This window comes from Mycteria americana, chromosome 2 (genome assembly GCF_035582795.1).
Source record: "Mycteria americana isolate JAX WOST 10 ecotype Jacksonville Zoo and Gardens chromosome 2, USCA_MyAme_1.0, whole genome shotgun sequence".
Taxonomy (NCBI): Eukaryota; Metazoa; Chordata; class Aves; order Ciconiiformes; family Ciconiidae; genus Mycteria; species Mycteria americana.
In genome coordinates, this window is record NC_134366.1 from 147,036,604 (window position 1) to 147,059,273 (window position 22,670).

The following is a 22,670-nucleotide window of genomic DNA, read 5'->3' on the forward strand; positions in this document are numbered from 1 at the left end:
TAGGACAGGCACGGAGGAGACAAGCGAGTGCAAGAGCTAACTCTCCTCTCGCCTCACCTGCGCAATGGCTACACGCGCGGAAACGCACAGGCCACGGCCCCGGAGGGCGGCGGGCGGCGCTCCCGGCCGGGCTCGGCCCTGGCATCCCGCATCGTCTTTTGGGAACGGGAGTAACACACCCCCCCGCCCGCCTCCCGGACGGAAGGGGATGCTTCTCCCCTCTCCCCCACCTCCGGCCCGGGGGATGCCTCCCGGCACGACGCCCCGGCTCCCCCGAAGGAGGAGGCTGCTGCCCCGACACAGCTCTCCCGGGGGACCGCTGGGACCGGCACCGCGCTCCCCCGGCTCGCTGCCGGCTTCCTCCTCTCCACAAGACTCATCGCGGCGGCTCCGCCTTCCCCGACCCAGGAACCCGCGGGAGGCCGTTTTCCGCGGGGAAGGGAAGTCGCTCCTCCGCGGGGCTGAAGGAGGAGCGGGCTGCCGGCGGCCTGGAGAGGAGGCGGGCCCGGGAGGTGAGGGGAAGAGGCGGGCAAGGAGGGCGAGAGGAGCGGCGCTCTGGGCTCCGCTGCGCCCGGCGGAGAGACGGCGCGGCCGCCCCCGGCAGCGCGGACCCGTCCCCGGCGGCGGAGTGCGAGGATGAGCGGCGGGGACGGTGGAGGCCGGGCGGGCGCCATCAGCTACGCCCTCCCCTCCATCCCCTCCAACAAACTCCCGGACTTGCGGTTTATCAGCCGTGGCGCTTACGGTACCGTGTCCGCCGCCCGGCACGCTGACTGGAGGGTCCCGGTGGCCCTCAAATGCCTGCAGGGGCCGCTGCTAGACAGGTAAGGGGGGCGAGGAGGGGGACGGCCGGGACGGGGCATCGCGCAGGGGGGCGGCCCGGCCCGGCCCGGCCCGGCCCGGGGGGGTGATGGGGGCGGCGGGGCTGTCGGGTGAGGGGTCCCCCTCGGGGAAGGGCTGAGCTGAACCCGCCTTTCCCCGAAACCAGGAGGGGGGTCCTACGCTCCCGCTTTGCCCGGGACACTCCGTGAGTGCGTCCCGTCGGTGGGTTAAGCGGCCACGGGTGGTGGAGCCCGGGCTCTGCTGGGCGTGGGTCGAGCTGCCAGGGCGAATGTGCCGGCGTGGGTTTCTCTGGTTGGTGGATCAGAGTGGGTGCCTTGTTGGGCAGCGCTGCTTTACACCCAAGGGCAAAAGAGATCCCACGAAGACTGATTCAGCTTGAGCCATGAGAAAGCACGTACCAGCCCCGGAGCTTCCTCTCTTTCGGTCATTGGAAATGGCTGGTTTCAGTCTCGACATGCGAGACACTAAGCAGGTTGCCTTTCCTGAAGATGTTTTCTTCTGCAGTGCACACCTTGGTTCCTCCTCAAGGTGGGATTTGCACAGTTCAGCTTCTGTGTGGGTCTGCTGGTTGCCAGCCGTTTTACTGAATTATCAGTGGGATATTAAAATACAGTGATTACTATAGATTTGTTGTTTGCAGAGAGACACAGGGAGAATATAAGGAATATATTACTGTATCCGCTAGAGATTGCTTCTAGCTCCTAGAAGCAGCTTCTCTGAGACAATGCACAACTGATTTTTTTTTTTTTTGCCCCAGATCTCACAGTACTGAGAGAAGCTAATTTAAAATAATAGGCTTGTATGCCCCCACGTACAAGAGAGATTTTCCATTAGCTCTTCAACTTGTCGCAGTTATGTTCCCATTTTCCTGGGGCGCAAGTGACAGCATGTTTATTGCAGAAGCTGTCACTCCATGTAAGGGTGCAGCAGGTAATAAATTTTCATCCATCCCTGCCTCATTCGCTCTCTATAGTGCCAATTTTTTATCATATCAGTGCAAATTTGCCTCTTCTTAGGCTGTCTGAAGCCTGCCTTTTGTGTCTTACGTAGGCGTCTTTAACCTTTACTGCCTCAGGTTTCTTTGATCTAGTATTAGGCATTTAGGCAGAATAGCTTCACTCAAAATAACAAGGCTTCTAGTCTTGTGATCCAATATGCTAGAATATAAGATAAATTGTTTTAAGCTATCTCACCTCTTATTCCCCAGGTGTGTATACACAGGCTTTATCTCTGAAATCTTGCCAGAATGAAATGGAATCTCAGTTATGTTTTTAGACAGGAATATTGTGTTCTCTGATAAGTTTATTGTTGTTTTTTTTTTCTTTAGTTTAAATGTCTGCTTAAATCCCTGCTAATCAGAAATACAATGTTTATCCTCTGAGCTCAGTTGGGAGAAAACAACAAATATTATTTTTAGCCTTGAAAGAATTTAGATTAGTGTGACATCTAACCCGTGAAATTATGATGAAAAGGGCAACTGAGGTAATCAAAATAATTCAGCCACTGACCATATATCATGGAAAGCTCGGAAATGCTATCAGAAGATCGAAAGCTGTAAGAAATCTGTTATACCTGAGTCTCTGCAGCAAGGGATTTGTTGGTTGTATAATAGGCAACATAAAATGCGACAGTAGGGAAGAGGGAAGAAAAGGGAAGAGTTCATGGTGCAGTTAATTCCCCAAACAGGAAGCCTGCACTGTGTATCCCAGAACTTGGTGGTGTGTGACCAGCCAAACAGCAAAGCCAGTTTGGAAGCTACTGTGGGGCTTGTACTAATCTAGGCATTACTCAATGCCCTTCTGGTATGGAGCAGGCAAAGGTGAAGTGACTTACAGGCACAGGAACAGACCTCAATATGTTGCAACTCATTTCCCAGCTACAGCTGAATCCCATGCAGATGTGCCTCACAGTTTGGGAAAACCCCTAGCTTTCTCAAACCTAGCCTCTTCTGAAGAGAGAGAGGAAGAGAGGGAGTTGTGGGTTTTGTCCCATGCTTTTCTTGAAGGCTGCCTTTTTACTTTGATCATTTACTAGAGTTTCCTGTAATAGAAGCCTTTTTCCATCACATAGGTAAGGACCAACAATTGCTCTTAATTTCACATCCATCTAAATTTGAAGTTTTCCTGTCGTAAAAGCAGCAGGCTTTACTTCTCCAGGCTTCCTCTTTTCCCCATATACTCTGATGGCCTCTTCTTTGTGAGGGCTAGATCTACATCGATGGGTCCAGACTGACGTGACTGTGCATTGTGTGCCCTGAGCTTGCTGGATGCAAGCCGGCTCTCACCCGGGAGCTGTATAGCCACATTAACACGGCGCTGTGCTGGGCAAATCCTGATGGGCATAACCCTGGCTTGTACACAGCCGTGCCCCAGCACAGCTGTATTGCTTCTGAATCAGACTGGCTCACATCCAAAGGATCAGTCTTAGATGTGCTGTAAAAGTCCTGTATTTGGATATGCTAGTTGCGTACTTGTACCTGTACCAGTTTCCACTGATATAAAATCTAAATCTTTTTTTCTTAGAATTATCCTTCATGGTCCAAGTATCCTCACTGTCAACAAACCCATTTTTTTCAAGAACATTTGAGATATAAGGCATAGCAAAAAGTTTATCATTTTTAGGGATAGAAGCGTACTCATTCTTAAATAAAACTTGAGCTTCTCGAATCCACATGCCGCAAGGTCTCAATTTGTAAAGATGCATCAAATTAACATTTATGAGGAGATTTGATGTAACAGAGCATTCACACAACAAAATTCAGGTGTCCAAATATCATGAGGCTGGTCCCTTCCTGTTTCCTGTGCAACCAGGGAATGTTTTTTCCAGTGTGATTTAAAGCAGGGACCCAGTTTGAAGGAACAATTTATGTGAAAACAAAACATAGTTGGTCATTCCTTTTCCTTCAGAAACTTTAACCCATATTATTTTAGTGCATATCAGTGTTCACTAAATTTAAATGGTTGGAGAATTGCGAGTATTAAAATCTGCACTCCATAGGAGATTAATACTGGGCCTCTGAAAACCCAGGGTTTGAAGATAGGCAGTAAAATAGGACAAATGTAGTTGGTTATTACCATTATGGTTACAGAGGACGGTGAAAAGTTGGAGTTCTGACTGTATCCTTATTTACTGGAAACATGGATGAAAAGTGTAATGGAAATAGAGAGATTTGTGTGGTACCACAAAACTGGCGAAGCTATCTTGTATTTGCATTTGCGGATTCTCATTTGTCTTACAGTGTCTTGTTATCAAAACAGTGTAGTAGGAAACAAATGGTGAAAGGTGGTAGTACTGCATATAGGTACATAATTTTTTTAAGAGACCATAGTGAACCCAACATTTGCTTTGAGTTTCCTAGTATTGGTATGGTAACCTTGTTTGTTTGTTTGTTTTCTTTTCTATAAGTGATAGAAATCACCTTCTAAAAGAAGCAGAGATACTACACAAAGCCAGGTTTAGTTACATTCTGCCAATTTTGGGAATTTGCAACGAGCCTGAATTTCTGGGGATAGTAACAGAATACATGACAAATGGGTCATTAAACCAGCTTTTACATGGGGTAAGTGTACTTACAGTCTTTAAATACAATCCCTGGTTGTTTCAAGTAGGCTATGATTTCCATACTTAAGGGAAGTAGTATAGTAAAGTGTATTATTAATAATATTTCAAATTAAAGGACAGTCATTATCACTAGTAGTTTGTGGTGCTCAGATAGACTTTCTGTATCCCAAAAAGACAACCAAACTCAGCAGACTTTAGTTTTATTAAAATTTTTCCTTTAACATCATGACCTATAACTGGCTTAATGTTGAATTATTATAAACAATGGCTTTAAAAATCTGTTATTCTCTAACTAGAAGCTGAAATACTTATGCTTACTTCAGCCTGGGTGTCAGAATTCTTGCCAATGTAAATATCACACAAAGATGAGGATTTTTTCCTGAATCTGAACCTCTATAAAAAAAATTGAAGATTTTTACTTTAGTTTATAGAAGTCAAATATTGCTAATCTAAACAGATATGGATATTTCTACCAGATCTTACTCTCAGGAGTAAGTTCTCCTGTGCTGAACTCTCAGCTGCTCCCATTAGCTTGGTCTGAGCATCCAGTGTTGCTACTGTAAAGCTACTGCAGTTGTATCTCAACAGCATTGCAGACTTGTCTGTACCTTTAATTGATACATATCTCATGCCTTAGAGAGCTCAGCTGTGTGTTTTTCATAAAGGCATTAGTGTCAATGTAACTTTTAAGATTTCAGTTGAGTTTTACTGCCTTTTTCTTGGTGTATTAATATTTATAAAGGTAGTATTTTTATATTAGTATTATATAGTATTATAAAGGTAGTATGTGCTTAGTTTCACCCCAGCTTTTTTTTTCCCCCCAGTGTCAGTTGAAGATATGATTCTTTCCATCCTTTTTGTAGTACTTACAATCTGTGGGTTGCAAGTTCCATGCAGGAGTTCATCTGTAAATCATATTTCCATATGAATGAGTAATATAGTAAATGTCCTACATCTTGTATACCAGTCATGAACTATTACATGAATGCTAGGGAATGGAAACATAACATTGTATGATTAACATTTATGTATTTGTTTTAACAGCTAGCCAGTCTTAATGCTCAGTTACAATTTTTTAAGGAGTTCATGTAATGTATGTTTTAAAAGATTACTGCTTGTCCAAATCCGTTTCTTCTTATTATGAAAGTCTTTGTGTTGTGCTGTTAGATCAGAACAGAGGATTACATTCTGGTTTTGTGGTTTTATCTTGGCAGAAAGATGTATATCCTGACATTCCCTGGTGCCTGAGATTCCGCATTCTTTATGAAATTGCTTTGGGAGTAAACTATTTGCACAACATGAATCCTCCATTGCTGCACCATGACTTGAAAACTCAGAATATTTTGCTGGATGATGAGTTTCACGTCAAGGTAGAGTTATTTAATTCTTATGTTCTTCAGAATCCAGAATGGGCGAAAGTGTTTTAATTATTGTAGAGGAGAAAGAGTAAGGATGTGGCCATACAGAGGGGATGTAATTATATGCCAGATGTTTCTGTCTGTTTTCAGACAGAATTTATCAACTTCTTTTGAAAACTCTGCTTTGCTCAAGTGTGGATTTGATCTATCTGAAAAGACCAGAAAGCCAGAATTTGGGCTGTTTGTGCTATAGCAGTAGCTGATACTCAATAGCAGTGACACTCTCGTACAGCAGCCTTCCAAGGGTAGCTATGTCTGGTCCTTTCTGAGGAGAAAATAGAAAGTGTTCCTGTGTGGGATGCTCAGACAAGTTAGTTCTGGAGGACAGTAGATCAAATTCAAATGTTAATACCCCATTTGACATTTATCATGCAATATGTACATATATGTCTGTTAGTGTAGTATGAGAACATGTAAAACATTAACTGCAAAATCTGAACATGTTGGAAGATGGCTTTTGTGAAGCTCCTTAGAGCAAGGAAACATACATAGAGAAGTAATATTAGTTTAAAACTTTAATTCTGCCTTTTAAAATATCACTGCCATGATGTGAAAAAGAGACTAAAAGTACTTCTGACAAAATAGTTAGGTGCTTCCATAATTGCAAGACTTTTCTTGTAAAAGATCCTGTTTTTAAAATTGACAGAATATACTATTCAAGTAAATGAGAAATAAAAGATATTTTGCACTTAATTTATACTTGAATGGCGAATGCTTCAGTTGTTACCGTGAGATGAATCTTTTCGTGAGTCCTTTGAGCAAAGATCAAAGATCCAGTGCTGATCTCTTCTTTCTCCATTGCAAAGACATTTTTCTTGGCAGCAAAGGTGCCTTACGTAGCTTTGTCTCTGCTCACACCCTCAGCAGGTCATACCTCTTCCCACTCAGTTGTGCTGGTATTGCCATCTCTCGAGCTTCCTGATAAACCTGATTGGGGAACTGGTCCAAGTAATTTTTTTATCCACTATTTTTTTAATCCCTAACAGCATTGGTGTGGTCTGGTGCTCTATCTGACCACATCTAAAGAGTTGCTTTGCTGGACCAATTGAAGGCAAAGAGGTTAACTCTTGCATACCTGCCCTGCCTCCTGTAAGGAGTCTCTGGAAGACTGTCCTTAGGGTTTTTAAAGTGTTTTTTTGGGGGGTGAAGCAAGATTCTCTAAATCAGGACAGCTGGCAGGAAGTGCAAGGAAGGTTATCATGCATGCCAAATAGAAGAAGTATTGCATATGTATAAAAGTAACACCATTCATAGAGTGCTTCTGGCTGTCCCAGATCTCCTGAATGAGCAAGATAACACAACCAGTTACAGTGAGAAAGGCTTGATGAGAGTGAGTTGTAGAGAAAAAAAGGTTATTTTTCACTGTGGATTTTGAATGTACGCTCTCCAGAAAGCTTATTTTTGTTATCTTAGTTGCCACAGTGCTCGCACAGGCATCATTGTTGAAAATGTTTTTGCTCTTATGCAAATGCTGGACAAGTGCGGAGCTCGTAGCTGGCTGCTTATCTTTCTCCCTTGTATGCCAGACACTGCCACTCAGCCAGCAAGCTTATTCTGCTGGCTGTTTGTCTCCCTACCTGTAACCTAGTCTGACATCTTGCTCCCTGGCTCGTGGATGTCTGGGAATGTAAACTGAAGTCAATTAATTCTTTATGTAGATGTACTGTAAGCTCTGTAGGAAGGAACAAGGCCCCAGAGTGCACAGTAACAAAATATTCAGCAACTTTTTGCAGCACAGAATTTCAGAATATGAAATTTATTAATTCAAGATTAATATTTCATAGTTTTGGGGGTGAGGTGGAGTGCCCTAAAATTTTTCTGAGATCAACTATCTTGGGATATCTGCAAACTAAGGTTCATAGAGCTATTATGATTTATACTAAATTTGTGCTTTCTTCACAAGCAGGGAGCTAGAAGTACTCAGTGTTTTCCTGTTTGCTTTTTTTAACCAAAGAAAGTGATTTTCTTCATACAGGACAGACTGCCATAGCAGATTCCCCAGCCATAGGGTGTATGAGTCCTTCCTTAAAAGAACAACAGGATAGGGCAGTGCTATAGGGATAGCATGAGTCATGACCCAGGAATGCTTTCTGAACTGGAGCTGCTGTTTCCTGTTGCTAGGACGACCACATACTTTTTCTGTGTCAGGTTAAGGACTTTTAGTGACCCGTTCTTTCGGGCATATTTCAGGAATTTCTGACAACTGTCAGCAGATAAATCCAGTTTTTCTTCTCAGAACAACTGATTAGTCCTTTCCAGATTGCAGATTTTGGCATGTCAAAATGGCGCGTCATATCCATGTCGCAATCACGAAGTGAAACCTCTTTGCCAGAAGGAGGGACGATCATCTACATGCCACCTGAAGATTACAATCCCAGTCAGAAAACCCGTGCAAGTGTAAAACACGATATCTACAGGTAACTCATGTTGTTCTGAAGTGGGCTTTGCAATCTGAATTCAAATTTGATTTACTGAACTTAGACTTTAAAATATTTTCAGCAATTTTATTATTTTCAGAAGTGTCGTAAGTGTATAAGCAAAATTAATCGGGGAAAATAGAATTGAGTGGTAGCTGGATTTGATGACCTGTTTCTTTAGGAAACACTGTGACAAGTGTAATGCTCCAGAAATTAAGCTAGAACTACAGAAACGGACAGAGGAGACTGGTGTCTATAAAGGAGTGTACACATAGAGGCAATGTAGGGAGGGGAAAAACTGTTCACACCATTCTCTCAATGCACATACCCTTGTAATTTGTGCATGTCAATTAACATAATTTGCAGAATGTACTCAGGAGAAAGAAGAAAACATATTTTTGGAAAGGGGTTAAGAAAAAATAGGGTAATGGGTCTGGAGGAACTATTTAGAGAGATCTCCTTAAGGAATAACCTACTTCATGAAAGTTCATGTAGGTTTGCGTCAGTCAGTTCTAAATAGTAGAAGTAAAAGAATAGGAAGTAGTAGAGTGGTGGCGACCCATATAACAAAACGGCAATTGCTCTTAGGATATTAGAGTTACAATTAGCTAATCTGAAAAGGCTTAGAGAGCTCAAAGATTACTTGAACGATCCCGGAGAGAATTGTCATGTGTAAATGGAGATCGAGGAGGCCTGAAGAGGCGTATCACTGTGACAAAGTCCATCTCTCTGTTGCACTGTATCATCTTTACCTTCAGCTGTCTTTGACAGGGTTGTATTTTGCTGAATCAGTCTCAGAGGGTCTTAGTGACTTCCAGGGAGACCGCTATGTCTCTTAATTATCCCTTACCCTTAAGGGGCACACAAAGTTCTTTGACATTCCTGTCCAAAGAATAGAAATGGTAACATACCTGCTTTCCTTACCCTTTGGTGAGAAAATCTGGACTAGGAAGACATTGAAAAGGAATAATGGTATATTGTGGGGAAAGGAGTAGCAGTGTGACATTATCCCCTCTGGCTTCTGATTTTAGAAGATTTGAAAGTGTGGCTGGTGGCTTAATGAGTGAGTGGAGGTGAGGAAGACAAATGTTTGTTAGAAAGAAAAAATGTGGACAGAGGAGTAACAACCAAATGGGAGAAAATAAGAGAGAAAAGATCAGTAAAAGAGCTTAGAAAACTGATAAATTGGATAGGAAAGAAATTATTTGAGAAGAGAGAAAAGAAACTGAGACAACGTCATGAAGAGGGATGGCAGTTCAAGGCAGAAAGACATGAAGGTAGAGAGACAGGGAAGGAAATGACCACTAGCAAGGTCACACAGGAAGATCTGTGCTCAGGATCAGAAGGAGATGCCATGAAGCAGAAATAAGAAAGCAAAACATGGATAGTGTGAAGGGGAATCGGCAGGAAGTAGTATGCTGCAGTGTTGTAGAATTGAGAAAATAATCTTTAATTGTAGAGAGATTCCAAACTGAACGAAAGGCTGGATGTCTGATTAATTGACCACAGCAGATACAGCGGAATGTTCTTGAGATATTGAAGCTAATTTGTAAGGAAGGATCTTTCTTAAAGAAACAAATTGTTTAAACAAGAGTCAAGCAGCGTTAACTTCTACAAAAGGAACAATTTGCCATGCCAAAAAAATTAGCGTGCTTGAATTTGTCAGGAAGGCATCAAAAGCAGGCTTTCTAACAGGGAAGACTGCTTTCATTAGAAGTTACTTGAACAAATTTTATCATTGATGAATGTTAAAATGTGAACAGAATAAGTAGTTAGGAAAGCTCAATTTATATGATTGATTTTAAGCATCAGTTATTTTGTTCTTACTTAATTTATTTGATTCTTCCTAACTGGTAGCTGTTAGATGATATAATGCTTAGAGGCAGTTAAATGTAGCCTGTGTGCAAAATTTGGTGGTACTTAGTGATATAGGAAAATACTGTCTTTGTGTACAGTTATTTGAGTAGTTGAGCAAACATTTATTCTGATAAGTGTAATTCTTCTTTAGCAAAAAAATAATTCTTTACATAGTTTCATTTTTATTGCTTCAGTGGAAATTGGATTTCAGTTTTTTTGATGTAACATTTTAAAAACTTTTCAATCCATTTTTAAATTGATTTACTGAAAAAATAAAGGAGTAGAGGTAAGTTTACAAGGATATGCTTGACATTGGAAATTAGGTTCTTAAGCAGTGAAATATTTTTGCACTCTCATTTTAGCTTTAGAACTACTAGAATTATTCCTTACACCAAATTCCTGTTCTTAAATAGGAAAACCAGATTTGGGGTTTTTACATTATTTTATTTTGTTTTATTTGCTTTAACTGCATTGATTTTTTTTTTATAAATGAAGTCAATGCTTCATTTAAATGAAATAATCTAATCTAATTTAAATTACAAACTCGTTTAAAGTTACCTTTTTTTTAATATATCCTGATGATTGAAGAGAGTGACTAGCCTACTAAAGACAAAGCAGATTTGTATTCACTGAGCCACTTCCCATTCATGTTGATGTGAGTGGAAAACAATTTCACTGGTTTGAGTAAGCAGATGTGTGTTCAGTCTGCTGGCGATAGTTCAGGGTGGTCTTCCTGAGAGTCTCTTTTGTAAAGTGAATCTTGTATGTAAAAGTGACATCTCTCCCTATAGAGAAGATGGCATATGTTGAAATTATATATGTCTGGGAGGGAAGCTGGAGTGTACTTCCCAGATGCAAGTCCGTATCTTACCTGACTGACTTTGTGTTGGGATAGAGTTGTGTGTGAACGCCATCCTCCCTGCTAGTACCCTGCTTCCCATGGGAATGTCGGAGACTGTCAATCTGGACTGGGGAGATGCCACAGTACGGCAGCTAGGACACAGCAGTTAGGACTCTGGGGCTCAATTTAATTTGCAAACTGAGATTTAAACTACATTTGTGTAATTCACAACGTATTAGTAGAGCAGAACTAATACAGATTTGGAACAGGAGTTTATATGCCATGTACCTTTTCTGTACTTAATATTATTAACTAGTTCTAGTTGAAGTCACTTATTAAAATTCCTGTTAGTTTTCATATACTCAGGTCTTCATTGTAGTTAGCTATAGTCAGTTCCATGTATGCATGCAGGATCATTTTAGCAAAATGTTTTTAATAAAATGTAAAGCTGAGCACATTGTGTTATTAAGTGTTGGTAATAAAAAATAACATCTTCTATACTTTTTATACTTTAAACAGTTATGCAATTATTATGTGGGAAGTGATGTCAAGGAAACAGCCATTTGAAGGTAAGGCCATGTCTTCCTTTAATTTATTTTTCCAGCCTTACATAAAGGCTAAACCTGACAGCTGGGTACCTGGGGACTTCATGTTAGGGCTTACTTTTTAATGATTCAACTTGTAAGCTTGTTGAAGAACACTTTGAGTTACTTTTCAAATTAGACTCTTTTTCTGTTGGTTTTTTTTTTTTTTTAATTACAGTGTTATTTGATAAATATACCTTTTTTGTAAAAAAAGAAACATAAACTTATTTTGGTGAACTATAAATACTATGTCTGCAAACTAAATTATTCCTCCTATAGTAAGCTATTTATATTGCATATATTTCTAATGAATGAATGATGTCTATTTTGACAGAAGTTATAAACCCCTTGCAGATAATGTATAGTGTGTCACAAGGACAGCGACTAGACTTAAGTGAAGAAAGTTTATCAATGGACATTCCTCATCGAGTGCTCATCATAAGATTGATAGGAAGTGGATGGGCACAAAACCCAGATGAAAGACCATCATTCTTAAGTGAGTTTACCTTGCATAACAAGAAAAGATTTTTAAATTGCCAGATTTCTGTTGAACACGGTACTTACAGAGCAAGGTTACAGTCACCAGAGGGAAATGGTAAAGATGTCAAGAGATACATGTGTTCAGTCTTGTTGCGTATGATAAGATGCTTGTCTGCTTCCGCCGTGTTTGTAGTCAAAGTTTTATGAATGGAACTACGTGTGTGCCATAAAACCAAGTTGTTATTTGGAGTCTTTTGCATTTGCCATCTTAATTTACCCATAAAAAAGCAGCATGTTTTGTTTAAATATTGCACTTGAGTTTTTTTGTTTATTGTTGGAAGGGAACTTTTTTTTTTTAAGAAGAGGGGGAAGTGAAGTATATAATGAGTACTGTGGGATTTATGAGCAAGCTGACAAATACACCAAGAAATCATTGCACATCAGATAAGCTATAGTGACTTCACCTTGTGTTTGCATTTCCATATAAATCTTTTTCACTGAGACTTTATCTTTGACTGTTCCACCTCCTAGATTGAGCAGGAACTGGTTGAACCCACGTGCTTAACTTTCTCTTTCCATCTTTCCTTTGTTCAGCTTTTTGTCCACGAGACCAAACATAGATATTTTCAGCCTTTTTTACAGTGGATTACAGAATTTAGAGAATAAGACTGAAGTGTGAGCTTGTAGAGATTAGAGTGGCATAGTGTGAACTGGAAGAGTTTTGTTTTGATTTTTGCAAACCTGTGTTTGTCACACTTAACCGACATACTTGGTGTATGTTGAGTCCAAGTTTATCCCCCATAACAATTTCTCCTTAACATGCTTAATATTGTGGTGGCTTTTGGCTCTTGTTTGGCCATTGTGTAAAGGTAATTCCATCAAAATCAGCAGAAAGTGTTTACGTGTTTTCAACTGTGAAACTCGCTCTTGTGAGTGTTGCTGTGGTCACATGTGTCAGTGTGGTGAAGGTAACAGTGGTTCCTGCAGCTGCCTCGCTGTGCTTATTTAATTTGCGTGTGATCTAAAAACTTTCTCCATACACCTTTAGAAAACATGATCCTAATTCTGTAGGGAAAGCTGAATCACCTTGGAGAGGCAAAAATATAGAATAAGAGAGTTACTGAGAGTATTCAAATGTAGAACAGTACAAAGAGCTCTGGCTTAAACAATTTTATATTTTAAGTTTCTCACTGGTTAGGTTGAGGATGCAGTGACTCAAACCTGAAATACGAGGGTTTTTTAGTTGCTTCTGGTGGGTTTTGTTTTTAGGGTTTGTTTTGGGGTGTTTTTTTAATGTTATGAGTAGAGAGGTCCACAATCTTGATGTTTCATTTGTAGCTTTGGTGAACAGAAGTTTGTTTATTATTTTGAAAACCTTTATAGGCATACTTCCTTTGAGCTGGAAAGTGTTAGAAAGTTGCTGTTCAGACAGCTTAGAAAGAAATGTTCATAACTTCATTTTTTTGCATCAGTTTGGCAGAGATAAAATGGGGATACATCCAAACACATACAGCATCTTCATGTTCAGTTTACAGTCCAAAATTAATTACATGACCTTTTTTGAGGCATTCTTATTTTTGCATTAAGAATATTTTGAAATGTCAGGTTATTTTGGCATGAGTCTGGTTTGTATGATTCTAAATTGTGGATTTTTTTTTTTGTTCCAAGCAAGGAAATATATCTATTTATATTTTTTTAAATAAAAAAGATTAGACACATCATGGTATTTCCTTATGTATTCTTGTTTCCCTGTGTTAGTTAACCAAAACAAAATAGCAATCAAAGCCTATGGTCACACCGAAGGGATAATTACCTGGGATATGTACTAAAGCGTGAGCTAACTTGGGTTCTGTTATTAGTGCCACGTCCGTAGTAAGATGGTCTTTGAAGAAAACATGCATTGCTTTTTACCCTACTTTACTATCATAAAAAGAAAAAGGAAGTTGCAAAACTGTTGCAAAATTAAGGGAAGTAAAGCTCACTGATTGGGAAATTTTGCAATGACCATAGCATGGGGGGGGGGGGGGGGGGTGGTGGAACCAAAACACCCAAACCCTCTTATTGTTAAATAAACTTTAAATAGAAAAGCTCATTTAACCTGTCTGTTCCCCTTGTAAAGAAGGGATAAAGACTACTTATCATGATGTTTCTGCATGTACTTGGAATGTGTACCTACAATTTAATTATAATCAACAAAAAATAACAGTGCCAGTATTTCAGTGTGGAAAATGGAGTGCCAAACCTCTAAAACTCTGTTTTAGCTGGTGCAAGAAAATAAGAATGCCAGTATTGAATGTGTGTCTTGAAGATGTTAGTGGAAAAAAGTTAATATGGGAGAACTGTGGTAAAATTATAGTAAAAAATTAAAATATATTAATAAGGATGCAGTGTGACAGATTGCTAGTACGGTAAGTGGGTTTTGCCAAATGGGTGGAGTCCATAGAAATGCAGTAGAATTGTGATATGCCATCATCCTTTCCTGAGGTTTTGTTGTACTTGAGCACAGTTTCAAAGAAACATTTTTATAATACAGTCATCCCAAAATTTGAAATACTTAGTTTTGTAAGCCTTTCAGCATTGGAAAGCAAGGGAGCATAGCACAGGTTGTGACTCGTTTATTGGATTGTCATGTGTCTCCCTATGTGAGCAGATGATTTTAGCCTCTCTGACTTGCTGCCTTTGGTGAGCACAAGGACACTATCATTTGGATTCACTGGATAAGATAGGTCAGTGCCTTGACTATCACCATCTCCTGTGGCCCTGATGCACAGCTTCTATTCTGGATTTTGCTGTGGTAGGGGGTTGTTTGTTTATTTTTCTCATATAAATCTTTAACACCTCTGCTGGAGTGGGAAGATAGTGACCCACTCTGAGGTCTTGTGCTGTTTGGTCCCATTTAGCAAACCAGGCTTGTTGGGTCTATCTTGAAATATAGCAAACCCACCGATCTATCCGTTCCAGGAATGCAAGACTTGCTGTCGGGCACAGTCCTGGATCTCTTTTGATGCAGAGTGCTGAGTGGCCAGATCAGGACAGGGTTTGTTTTGGTGATGTTAAATTGTTGCATTTGTAACAGGTGACAGAAAGAAACTTCTGCTTAGCAGCATAAGTAGTTTGATATGTATCCATAGACAGATTACTTTTGTAAATGTAAGAATGTAGCTTGAGCAAAATGAAAACTTGAATTCCACCTTAAATCCTTCAGCAAAGTACTCTTTCTTTGTTTAGAATGCTTAATAGACCTTGAGCCAGTCCTGCGAACCTTTGATGAAATAGCTATGCTGGAAGCAGTAATTCTATTAAAGAGATCAAAGGTAAGTGGCTTTTGTTACAGTCATGAGCTGGTCAAATAAGTTGGTAACTTTTGCTTGCTAAAAGAAATGTAATCTCCTTTGTTATTTATCTAATCTTGTATCTGGCTGAAGCATATGTTTGTACAGAGCTGTCGTCTTGTCTTATAGCAGAAATTTAATACAGGTAAATATGTCTCTTCCAGTCACTATATGAATCACGATGTATTTACAAGAGTGGAAAGAAAGCAGATGTGGAGCAGATAGCTCTAAATATACCTCTCAGTCCCCAGGAGGTAAATATTTTACGTATTGCATTTGGTATGTCGGCATCATTAAAGGTCCTGAGAGCTTTAAAGGGCAGTTAACTTAGTAAGGGGGCATTGTTCTGCAGTTTACTTTCTGATGCAGTCAGGAAATGTGTAAAATGCATTAGTTGAGCCAGGGTGTAACAAATGCATAGCCATATAGGTGAGGATAGTAAAGGGTGGGTAAACAGAAATAAGAAGGGCACGTTTGGTATATCTTCTAAGTGTGGGAAAGCCAGTCCCTCAAGGGGGAATGCAGCACACAATGTCTGCAACTTGTAAGAGACTGTCTTCTGCTCCCTTACAGCTCTACGGAGCTTGCTTATATAAGGTCATATAGATTTGCTTTTACATTTTGATTCTTAATGCTGCTCCTTTTGATTCTTACTAATAATTAAACTTATATACAAAATTGCTGTCAGCTTTGGAAAAACACAAGTATTAGTATTACATAGATTTCTTCTGTTTTACTGTATGTTAATTGTGCTGTCTATTGAGCATTTAGATAGTAGGGAAAAGACAGTGATGGTAAAGTACTCTGTAAATCATTGCAACTTTGTATTTATTTAATGTGCATTTTCATTATACAACTGGAATAATTTCAGGAAACATATTCTGGCTCCATACAATGTGATGCACTTCCCCTTCGGAGCATCTCTCCCGATATATCAAGACTCAAGTCTGTTCCCAAGTGTAATGTCCTCTCATCAGGTAGAGATACTAATGACTTCATATAAATTTAAGTTGCCATCATAGCTGTACACTCCCACTGTAACATTGCATTTGCATAGTAGATAGCTGGATCTCCGTTTATGTCAGAAAAGAGATGTGTTTTGTAAACTTAGTGATCTGAGTAAAAAACTAGAGTATTTTAGCTCTGATTTTCTGTTCCTGTCACTTGAGAAATCCCCGCAGCTCACAGCTTCAGTTTTCCTATTCAGGGTCATGAGTGCAGAGATAGCATTTACTTGTCCCTTCAGACTCTTGGCAGTGTAGTTAATCATTTGTGAACTACTTCTAAAAATAAAAAGGCTAAACATTTTGAGGCACTCCTAAAGCTGAGTAAACTGAAAGTTTCTAATGCAGCCCAACCTCTCAATCATTTTTGATTTAATAAATAAAACAGCTTTAATAAATAGATTGCCTTGCAAAATATCTGCACAGACCTTTTGTAGCTGTCACCTTTTCTGAATAAGTTGGCAAAATTCCCATACAAAACTCAGTTTTGAGGTTTTGCTGACATCAGAAGCCAGAAAATGCGATAGGACCCAGGTGGAATAGCAATACATTGTGAAGCTAAAACTGCACTTGGGTTTTTTCTCTTGAAAGAATGCATATATTTACAAAGAATGGAGCATCCTTTGGCTTTGCAGGGACCAGTGGTGTGAAAGCAGACAAGACGATTGACTTCACTGCTATAAAGTAGAGCATTAGAAAGTGTGCTGAGGTGCTGCAAAACTGGAGATATACTGGTAGAGGTAGGAGGGCGCAGGCAGTTTCTTTTCCAGCTCCTGTTTGAACACATCCAAAATTCTGGGCTTGTACTCAATGTACGGGAAAGATATAAATACAGCAGGAATACCAGGGAAAACAAATTACGGGAGGCTTAAGGAATTTGAGTTACTGGGGAAATGGCAAAAAGCAAATGTAGTGTAGTTTGGCTGTACCTCAGCCCAAGCATTTATCTATACACATAGCATAAAAATCTTAAAGGTGAAGAATAACTTGTGGTTACCAAGCTTAATAGGAATGTTGTGATGAATTTTAGAAAATGGAATATTAGATTGAATATGAACATGGACTATAAGTGTAATCAGATAAGATAATTATAAATGTCAGCCCTTCTTGCTGGTGGTTCCTGTTAAAAATAGTCATATCTGCCTGTGGAGGTCATTGATGAGATTGTGGTGGTACTATTAATCTGATTGATCAGTTGGTGGTCCTTTACAGAGTCACTGCTTAGACTTTGTTGCATGTGTGTGTAGATACTGTAAAGCCTGTGAAAACAGTGTCTACAAAACGGTACTACAGCAGAAGTGTTTGTTATTACTTTGCCGATATCTTCATCAGGTAGTTTTATAACGGAAAGCAAGACTGACATTCTTCTTACTTTGCCAAAATTAGATGCAATTATTTCAGGTGAAAATCTGTTCCCAGTTAGCCGTTGGCAAGAGATGAGTTTGGCATGGCACCAAGGCAGAAATTAATGACTATAGGTTTTAGTTGAGTTGTTTTTTCCACCAATACGATTAGAAGATTTTTTCAGAAACTTGCTCCTTCAGAGTTAGGAACGGTCTTCTCACTTTCAGCCTCTTTAATTTTTCTTCCTTTGCCAGCTTATACACACACTTATTCTTGGGCATAGCTTTAAGCTTAAATGGCTCTTTTCCCTCTTTTCCCATTTGATTTCTGATGTAGAGAGTAATCCTTTAATACACTTTGTTTTGCTAGACAAACAGGATACACTCGTTTGAAGTCCATTTGTAAAATAAGCTTGTTCATTCTCCTGGTATCCTACTAGTCCTCCTTGTGCCTGTTCTAACTTAAGTCATTGAACTAAGGCTACCAGACATCTGTACTTAGTATTATGAAAGAGGTGTGACAAATGTTTTCTGTCTGAAAAAAATCTTTACTTAATATACCTTAGAATTTTACTTTAGAATTTTACTTTTCCTTTCTCACAAGATCCTTCGTTACAGAATAGTCTACCTAGTTTGTTTTGGTTTTTTTTCATCTCAATTCCAAATCATTAGCCCCAGCTTGAAGCAGAAAGTCTAGATCTCATATTTTTGCTACTGAATTTCCACTGCTATTACTCCAGTCTTCTAGGTCAGCTTAGGTTCTTTCTGAGTAATCTGGGTCAACCTGTTCTTTCTGAATAACATCTGAAAATTTCATTAGCATGTTTCTATTTTTTATGCTATGGTCACTGGTCAAGGTCATTGTTTCATACTAGTACAATCCCAGTAGTTTTGTCTCTAATGTTATTAAAGATCTGTGTGTGCCTAGATATATATAACAATATATCCCAGCAGAGCTGTTTAAAATCCTTTCCTAAAATGATCGTTCACTTACACTGGTTGTCTCCTAATCCTTTCTCATTCATGCAGTAGATAACATCTGCTGCTTCACACTACATAGCTCTGCCCAGCTTACTCTCTCTCTTTAATGAAATGAAATGCTAGTTACTATGAGTTCTAGTCCACCATTTTTTAAATAATGAGAGTGTCATTTCTTGCACATTTTCCTATTCCTGCTCCTTGTACGTATAGCCATATTCTTCCACAGGTCAACACTTTGATCTAGGAATACACCTTCAAATACCCCCATTGGTTGGGTATCTATAAATCCTGAGCTGTCCAGGGGGCTACCTGTTATTGTCTCTTTAGATGTTCATCTGAATTCTTACATCTGCATCTCTGATTCTTAGTTAACATCTTTGAAGCTCTTTATCAAGTGACACTGCGAAAGTCTGTAATGAAAACTGTACACAGAATTAGGCATATACCCTGTAATGGGTTTCTCGTTAGCTATTTGTCATCTCTTCTTTGAGTCATTCCTAGTGCTGGTTTCATACCCATCATCTTTTTCTGCCATAAAAAATCCTAAAAATAGAAACTATTAAGCTTTCTACCTGATAAACCCCCCTTTTTCCCTTTCTTTGCAAATGTTTACATGAAGCTTTCTTGAAGTCATATGCTGCTTTGACGGACCACCAAAAGTTTCCGCTGGCTTCCCACCAAATGTCGCCATTGGTCTTCATGTTCTTTCCCTCCACCTGAATCTTTCTTTCAATCTTTCCACCTTTGTAACGCTGCCAGGCTTCATCAAAATAAATTAGTCGGCTTTCATGCTGACTCCTAGCTACCTCTCCAAACACCTGAAGAAGTTATTTTGTCCTTCTAGTCCTTACAAAAATTTTCTTTCAAACAGAGCTTTTTTACAGTTGACATTACCGGATTTATTCTCTCAGTGTTCTTTTAAAATAAAACGAGACCTCCAAACCCATGGTCAAGCCCTGGTAAAAGATAAGAGACATAAATGTACTCAGAACCTGAGTGTAGGGAATAATGCATTGTATTTGAAGTGAATTTAGGTTGTTTATGACTTGTTTTATGGAATTGCTCTAAATAGTGTCTGATGGCTGTATTTTATTTGAACATAGAAGTAATACAGCTCACGCTGGGTTTTTTTTCTCCTTTTTTTTTTTAGAAGAAAATTCTGGGGGTCTACACTCTCTCAGCAGTCAGAGCACAGATGAAAATATCTCTGTAACTCAGAGTGCCAAACTTCTGGTGCATCCATACAGTTATTTTCCCTCATCTGACAAGAGTATTTCAGATGCCTCAAATTCTGCATCATGCATGCTGCGGTCATCACCAATTCCTTCAGGTACAGCAAACACTGATTTAATTCCAAGACCCACAATAAGTGTCCTAATATCAAATATATGCGTGTATGAAATGGAAACTGGAACTGTTGTTCACCTGTAAAACAAAACCAAAGCATTCTACAAATTAAGAATGCAAGTAATTCTGTCCTTGTAGCCTTATATTACAAAGTAAGTAAAACCAATGTAAAATGTGACCTAGTACATGTACCTGTAGCTCCTAGCTTTCTTCTCTCCTTTTAAGCAAACTTAATTCCTGCTGCCTTGGGTCATCTTTATCCCATTCCCTTTGCTCATATTATTTAACCTGTCTCCTGCTTCTGTAGCAGTGCTGCAATCCAGCAGAACAGGAACAAAAGTTAGCTTGAGCTTAAATCATCTTGTTGCCTGTCACTTCTCCTCGCTTTTTAGGCTTGTCAGTCTTCCTCCTAGTAATGGCGAGGCAAAGAGAAGCAGCAGCTGTGTCAGCATCTCACCTTTAATGATCTTCTGTGTTAGCTGAGCCCACTGCATGATATTCCTAAACATCAAATAACTGTTAAAAGTGTGCTTCCAAAAAAATGATAACAAAAAGAAACTTTAATGCATGATGAATTATTCAGAGAGATATTTTTTTATGGGCCACACAATAACATGCAACATTATAAAGATCTGCCATATCATCCCTCTTCTGGAAATATGAGAATCGACACCTTTTCACTGTGCGAATCCTCAGCTTGAGGAAAATGTGCAAGAAACTACAGGGATGTTTTCAGTAAACTTCAACAAAAATCCCACTGGAAAGTGAAGTTACCACCTCTCTCTTTTTAGTATCAGATTGGGTTGAACAATGGAACAGGTTGCCCACAGAGGCTGTAGAATCCCAGCACTTGGAGATGCTAAAAATTCAGCTGGACAAGGCCCAGAGCAACCTGAGTTATCCCTGAAGCTGGCCCAGTTCTGAGCAGGCCATTAGACCAGATGACCTCTGTGAGGGTTCCTTCCAACCTAAATTATTCCATGATTCAGATAAAATAAATACTCAAACCGCCAAATCTGACAAATTGGTACATTTTAAATGTGGAATAAAATAGTGAAATGTTAAAAGCATGTCTAGTAGTCTAGTATATTTCTGACCAAAAGCAAGTTTTAAACAGCTCTTTCTCAGCTTGTTCTTTGTTCTATGGCACTATTTATTGGCAGACAGTTACAATACTAATTTTTTTCTTTAATCCTCTCCAATCTCAGATTTTGTTTTGGAAACCATACAACAGAATGTAGCTCATCAATGGATCCAAAGTAAAAGAGAAGAAATTATTGATCAGATGACTGAAGCATGTTTGAATCAGTCACTGGATGCTCTTCTATCAAGATTTTTACTCATGAAAGAAGACTATGAACTTATAAGTACCAAACCTACAAGGACATCAAAAGTCCGACAACTTCTTGATACCTCAGATAGCCAAGGAGAAGAATTTGCCAGAATTATAATACAAAAGTTGAAAGATAACAAACAGCTAGGACTTCAACCTTATCCAGACATTGTATCTAATTCTCTAAGACTGCATCTTTAAATTTATTCTTTCTGTATGAAGCCATGTGAATATTTCTTACAACACAATTCTTGTTTCTATACTGTAGTTTTATATATGTACTGCTTTGTCTTTACTGTGCCTTTGTAGAGTCTCAGAAATGACACTGAGTTCATCTAGACTACATTTGTTGAGCTACCAATTAATCAGTTGGAGTGCAGTCATAAAGCCAAACACTTGACACTTATTGACTCAATTCATACAAGTATTTTGTTTATACATGACAAAGAAAAAACATTAAATGTTCCCTGTTTTACATATTTTCTGTTTATACATATCCTTTTCTTTCACCTCACAGGACTGAGACAACCGATCTCAACTTGGCATATCGGTTTTTCTCCGTCCATCTGGTCTTTCCCATAGAGGGAGAAAAAAATCTAGGTGCTCTATTTTGGGGCTTGTATGCTCTGTTTATAATAAATTTTCTTCTTTCAGCCATACCGGTTACTCCTCCCGAGACACCCGAGAAGAGCAGTAGGTGGGAGGAAGTTTACATTGCATTTTTACAGGATTTTTATTATGTTTTGTTTTGTTTTTCCCATTTTGTTGCTAGGGCAAGTGCTTCAGACCACTGCGTAAGAAGAATGTCAGTTCAAAAAGGAGCACGGGAGCAAGGAGGACATTGTGCTGATCATCTTTGTTCTGCTAAGAACTGATATATTAGAAAGAGTGCAGCTATAGCCTTTTACATTATTTGGTTACACCCACTTAAATTCCTCTTGAAATCGTAGTATGATGAGATCCACATACAGCTTATAGAAGGGAACCCTCAGTTAATGCCTCTTTTACATTTCCTTAGTTAATGCCTCCCTTACCTGTGTCATCTGCCATAAATACTTCTCATGTCATGTTGCTGGATCAAGCTTCTAATTCACTTTTATTTTTAGTATTGACATGATGAGCAGTAGTTTGTGTCTGTACAAAGATCAAGTATGCACTGCCCTGCCAGGCTGGAAGTGATGTGCATGGGTCTCTCCTGCCATGACCTGCCTTAACCTTCCCTGGACAACATCTCCACCGTCCTTTTTTGTCTGAAGGATGGTGCTAACAGGTTGAGGCACAAATGGGGCCATCTGAGAGTAAAAGGTATGTGGTATTTTTTTTTTAGCT

At 39.4% G+C, this 22,670-nt stretch overlaps 1 protein-coding gene across 3 annotated transcripts; it reads left to right on the forward strand.

The window, feature by feature from the left end:
• Positions 1–412: 412 nt before the first annotated feature.
• RIPK2 (receptor interacting serine/threonine kinase 2) lies at positions 413–21,820 on the forward strand. 3 transcript variants are annotated; one of them, XM_075494905.1, is made up of 12 exons: positions 690–824; positions 1,601–1,773; positions 4,249–4,402; positions 5,619–5,774; positions 8,082–8,239; positions 11,457–11,506; positions 11,856–12,017; positions 15,230–15,315; positions 15,498–15,587; positions 16,205–16,310; positions 19,812–19,991; positions 21,217–21,820. In XM_075494905.1, the coding sequence occupies exons 3-12, from the start codon at positions 4,367–4,369 to the stop codon at positions 21,540–21,542; spliced, it is 1,350 nt and encodes a 449-aa protein (XP_075351020.1). In that variant the 5' UTR covers positions 690–824; positions 1,601–1,773; positions 4,249–4,366; the 3' UTR covers positions 21,543–21,820. The 3 variants fall into 3 exon arrangements, with proteins under 3 accessions (XP_075351019.1, XP_075351018.1, XP_075351020.1); XM_075494903.1 differs by lacking the exon at positions 1,601–1,773 and having other exon boundaries at positions 417–824; XM_075494904.1 differs by lacking the exons at positions 1,601–1,773; positions 15,498–15,587 and having other exon boundaries at positions 413–824.
• The last annotated feature ends 850 nt before the right edge of the window (positions 21,821–22,670 follow it).

Coding starts and splice junctions, on each gene's coding strand:
- RIPK2 (XM_075494903.1), top strand. CDS start 637: ATGAGCGGCGGGGACGGTGGAGGCCGGGCGGGCGCCATCAGCTACGCC. Junction 825..4,248: donor CAGGGGCCGCTGCTAGACAG/GTAAGGGGGGCG, acceptor CTTTTCTATAAG/TGATAGAAATCACCTTCTAA. Junction 4,403..5,618: donor TAAACCAGCTTTTACATGGG/GTAAGTGTACTT, acceptor TTATCTTGGCAG/AAAGATGTATATCCTGACAT.